This window comes from Ascidiella aspersa, chromosome 9 (genome assembly GCF_963924565.1).
Source record: "Ascidiella aspersa chromosome 9, kaAscAspe10.2, whole genome shotgun sequence".
Lineage (NCBI taxonomy): Eukaryota > Metazoa > Chordata > Ascidiacea > Phlebobranchia > Ascidiidae > Ascidiella > Ascidiella aspersa.
In genome coordinates, this window is record NC_139455.1 from 8,039,072 (window position 1) to 8,043,117 (window position 4,046).

At 37.9% G+C, this 4,046-nt stretch overlaps 1 protein-coding gene across 1 annotated transcript; it reads left to right on the forward strand.

The window, feature by feature from the left end:
* Nucleotides 1-338: 338 nt before the first annotated feature.
* LOC146132250 (epidermal retinol dehydrogenase 2-like) lies at nt 339-3,670 on the forward strand. Its single transcript, XM_083397239.1, has 6 exons — nt 339-397; nt 1,523-1,665; nt 1,943-2,092; nt 2,346-2,504; nt 2,955-3,111; nt 3,430-3,670. The coding sequence occupies exons 1-6, from the start codon at nt 339-341 to the stop codon at nt 3,668-3,670; spliced, it is 909 nt and encodes a 302-aa protein (XP_083253365.1).
* Nucleotides 3,671-4,046: the final 376 nt, after the last annotated feature.

Sequence of the window (4,046 nt, forward strand, 5' to 3'; positions counted from 1 at the left end):
TAATTTCAAAGCAAAACTCTTTAATCGGGTGGCTATCACATACGACGGTGCAGCTTTGTTGGTAGGATTTTCAAGCCATAAAACAAAAATAATTTCTTTGGTTTATTAAATGCTACTTTTTTTCCTGTCAAATAACAATAGAGCAAAGTGCGTTAATTTTCGACTTTAACACAAGCGTTCAAACACCCCAAATATATATTTTTTGGTTATTCTACTCAAAATAATTCCAATGGGCAAGTGTTCCCCTTAATCCACTTTGCGGTCGTGGCTTTTTAGGCCTACATATAAAAGTACACAAGGTTTTGCAGTGGCAGACAGTCGCGTGACCTATAACAGTCATGAACATTTTATATCTTATCTGGGAGGGTTTGTTTTCTCTGCTTGAATTTATTGTAAGGTAAGAACGTGATTTTAAAGTAGGATTTTGTTTTTGTAGTAACCATTACGATCCATTCTACTATGGATCAAGAATTGAAATTAATTATTGTAAACAAGAAACAAAATTATGTTGTCCACAGTTCGCAGTTTCTAGTATCAAAATTGGTTGATAGCCTTGTTAAATTTATTTAAATAAAGCTTACAATAAATACAATTATATGAGGATACAATCGGGTAATGATGAAGTGCACTTAGGTCACTGATTTTAAATTTTTATTTAGCAGGTTTCCTCTCTCAGAAAATCTACGAAACATACCAAGAAAATTCTTACATTGGAAAACTGAGTTAACGCCCAATTATGACATATTGATAGATCCATTAAAATAATAATCTAACAAAAAAAAACTGGCAGAATCATAGGACGTCGGTAATTTCCAGAATTGCCAAAAGTTCAATTCGTTTGCGCATTTCAAAGTGGCCAGGTTTCATACATGTTATACTTGATGAACCGGCCTTTTATGTCAAGTGCGTTTTGTTCAGACAGCAAAATTTACTAACTTTGTGTTCTTATATGTGAAATCCTGGTGTGGGTCAAAAAATAACCAGAATGTTTGTATTTTTTTTTAAATCCTCAGCAGGCCCGTAACTGTTTCCATTCCACATTCCGTGTAAAAACTGATACTAGCTGTGCTAAGGACATTAGTGTAATACCAAATTATATTTTCGTTTTCTTTATTTAACATTGTCTTGTTTTAGTTCACTTCACCCCACTTGGTTTGTTCTCTTGCCTTCCTACTTTTGCGTTTTCACTGATTCCCACTAATTGATTTTCGCCTTTGTTTTGTTGCTAAAGGGCAATTCCTTGGAAACCCCGACAGTCTTGTTTTGAGCGTGGTACACTGTATTTGTTAAGTACACTGTAGTTGTTTTATGACCAAGCGAGCTAGCGTACGCGCCAGCCGCTGTGCTACAGTTCGAGCTTAGTGTTGTCGTTCGCGCCACACAGTCATACTGATAATAAATACTGAAGTTCAACTTACGTGCGGCATCCGGTCAATGACAGGCCGTCAAGCAGCGAATAAGATATGGCGTAACACTATTGCACCCCATCAACATTATGTATAAGTTGACGCTTTCTTGCCAGATGGTTTCTGCCGGCTAACTACAAATCCGTGGAGGGCGAGGTGTGCCTCATCACCGGAGGAGGAAGCGGAATCGGAAGACTCATGGCGATCGAGTTCGCGCGACGTGGAGCAAACGTAGTCATCTGGGGCCGAAGCAAAACATGTAAGCAATTTTTTTTAAGCTGAGCCATACTCAGCTTAGGTCAGTGGCGTAGCCAGTCGATTTTTTTTTGGGTGGGGGGGCATTAAGTCGTTCATGCTAAAATTAAAATAACGCAATCGGAGATAAGAAAGCGTATAAGATAGTCACAACACACGCTTGCATGCTTACTTGTGAGGACATTATTTGCTGTTGGGTTTTAGGCATTATTAGGTATATATTGTAAGCACTCCAAATTAAAAAGGGTAACTTGCAATTTAATGCCTTTTCGCTGCTACAGCTCTGGAACAAACGAAAGATCTCGTCCGTGAGATGGGAGGATCAATTTTTTCCGACGTTTGTGACGTTGCTTCCCATGATCAAATCAAGGACGCAGCTGCACGGGCAAGGAAACAATTCGGAGAGATCACGATTCTAGTGAACAACGCCGGTTTGTCAAATTTGATCTGCTCAATTTTCGTTTTGACTTAAAACTGTGGTGACCACACATTTTATATCTGATTCAAATTATTGTGCTTGGCTTATTTGAAATAAGAATTTAGTCAAACCTGAATGTCCTTAATATAGAATATTTTATATTGGAATATATATGTTAATCAGTGTAATATAACCATAATGTTTTAAATAACAACAACGAAAAAAGTGTTCTTCTAAAACTATTAGACTCAATTGCAAACTTCCAGGGGTGGTTTACTGCAAGCAGTTGTTGGACCTAAGTGATCAGCAAATCGAGCAAACATTTAATGTCAACTCGCTTGCACACTTCAGAACGATCAGGGAATTTCTTCCGTCCATGAAGAAAAGCGATCATGGCCACATCGTGAATGTAGCAAGCGTCGTCGGTAAGTTTTAGCAAAAGTTTTACATACATATTGCCGCAGAAAGATTGGTGAAGTGTAATGTCGTCTCTTTTGACGCTGTACTCAAACTTTTATAGGTTCGAATATATTCAGTTCCATTAACTGATGATGGTATAACTGCCTATCAAAACGTCCTTACCACGATGATGTCGATTTACTCGACCTTGTTGGCATTGGCGTTGATTTTTAGTCTACACAGCAGATCCGTGCATAGTGTATACCTAACTTAGAAAGACTTTGTTAAAAATATTATGATGCTACATATTTTTGGAAACTCAAAGGCTTTACGCAATGCATTTCAGGCGGAGGTTTATTGTCAAGGGAAAATTTTGTAAGAGTCAAAGTACAATCAATACTTCAACCCAATGTTGTAAGCACCGTAAAGTTGCTCAATTATTAACGAAATTTCTCTTTTTCTACACATCGGTTCAGGTTTATCGGCAAGTCCTGGTATGCCTGCCTATATTGCGAGCAAACACGCAGCTGTTGGTCTAAGCCAGGCTTTGTACTTTGACTTGCAAAAGGAGCAGTGCAATGGGGTCAAAACGACCTTGGTGTGCCCTTATCACATCCACACTGGAATGTTCACGTAAGTCTGCTTGCTAAAATGTTATTCGTTTATGAAGACGACGTGATTTACACAATTTTTATTTCTTGAATGAATATATTATTGTCATTTGTTGTATTAATTAGAAATACGTGAACAAACTCAGGGGCCGGAGTCAATATTACTACTGTAAAACTGACCGAAATTTTATGAATTTATTATAAGTTTTGTTACTCATCTTGAAACAGCTCTTTGTTTAAAGATTTGTTTAGAAATTTAATTTTTTTTGAAAGGAGCAGTTTGAAATCGCTTGAACATTTCTTTCTAAAAATAAATAGGTAATAAACGTCTCATTTCCAGTGGCTTTAAAATCGACAAGGAATGGCTCATGCCGAGCCTGCAACCTGAAGAGACGGTGGAAGCCATCATGCACGCCGTCCTGACGAACCGTCCCTTCGTGGCGGTGCCTCGATTGATGTACGTCTCTTACAACATCGCATCCTGGCTGCCTATGAGGCTTCAGGCCGCCATTTATCGCTTTATGGGAATCAACGATGCTGTGGACGGTTTTGTGCCAACACGCGTGTACCAAAAAGTGTAAAACCTCGGCAGCTCCGCTCGGTTTAAGTGACATGATGATATTGATATGCATAAATGATTTTTCATATCGCTTTTACCTCAGTTTACCTTTTAAGTAAATAGGGTGCACGAGTTTGTCACAACAACTTTTAGGGTTTACCAAACCAAAAAAGGTTGAAGAGCACTGCGTTAGAATAAGTAAGACCAGGATCAGGGGAAAAAATACAGACGCAAAAAAAATGTTTCCTGACATGCTGCGTAAACGATGAAATTTAAACAAATTTAATCGAAACGAACCCAAATGTCCTGCTCATATAACGTCAATAAAGATTTTATTTATTTCATATAGGTGTTCAAATTTGCTTCTTATGTAAATTGTGTGCTATTTCAATAGTTTG

What these genes read in the sequence shown, in the direction of transcription:
- LOC146132250 (XM_083397239.1), top strand. Translation starts at nt 339, where the DNA reads ATGAACATTTTATATCTTATCTGGGAGGGTTTGTTTTCTCTGCTTGAA. An exon ending in GATTCTAGTGAACAACGCCG is followed by an intron (nt 2,093 to 2,345) that starts GTTTGTCAAATT and finishes GCAAACTTCCAG; the next exon opens with GGGTGGTTTACTGCAAGCAG. An exon ending in GAATGTAGCAAGCGTCGTCG is followed by an intron (nt 2,505 to 2,954) that starts GTAAGTTTTAGC and finishes ACATCGGTTCAG; the next exon opens with GTTTATCGGCAAGTCCTGGT.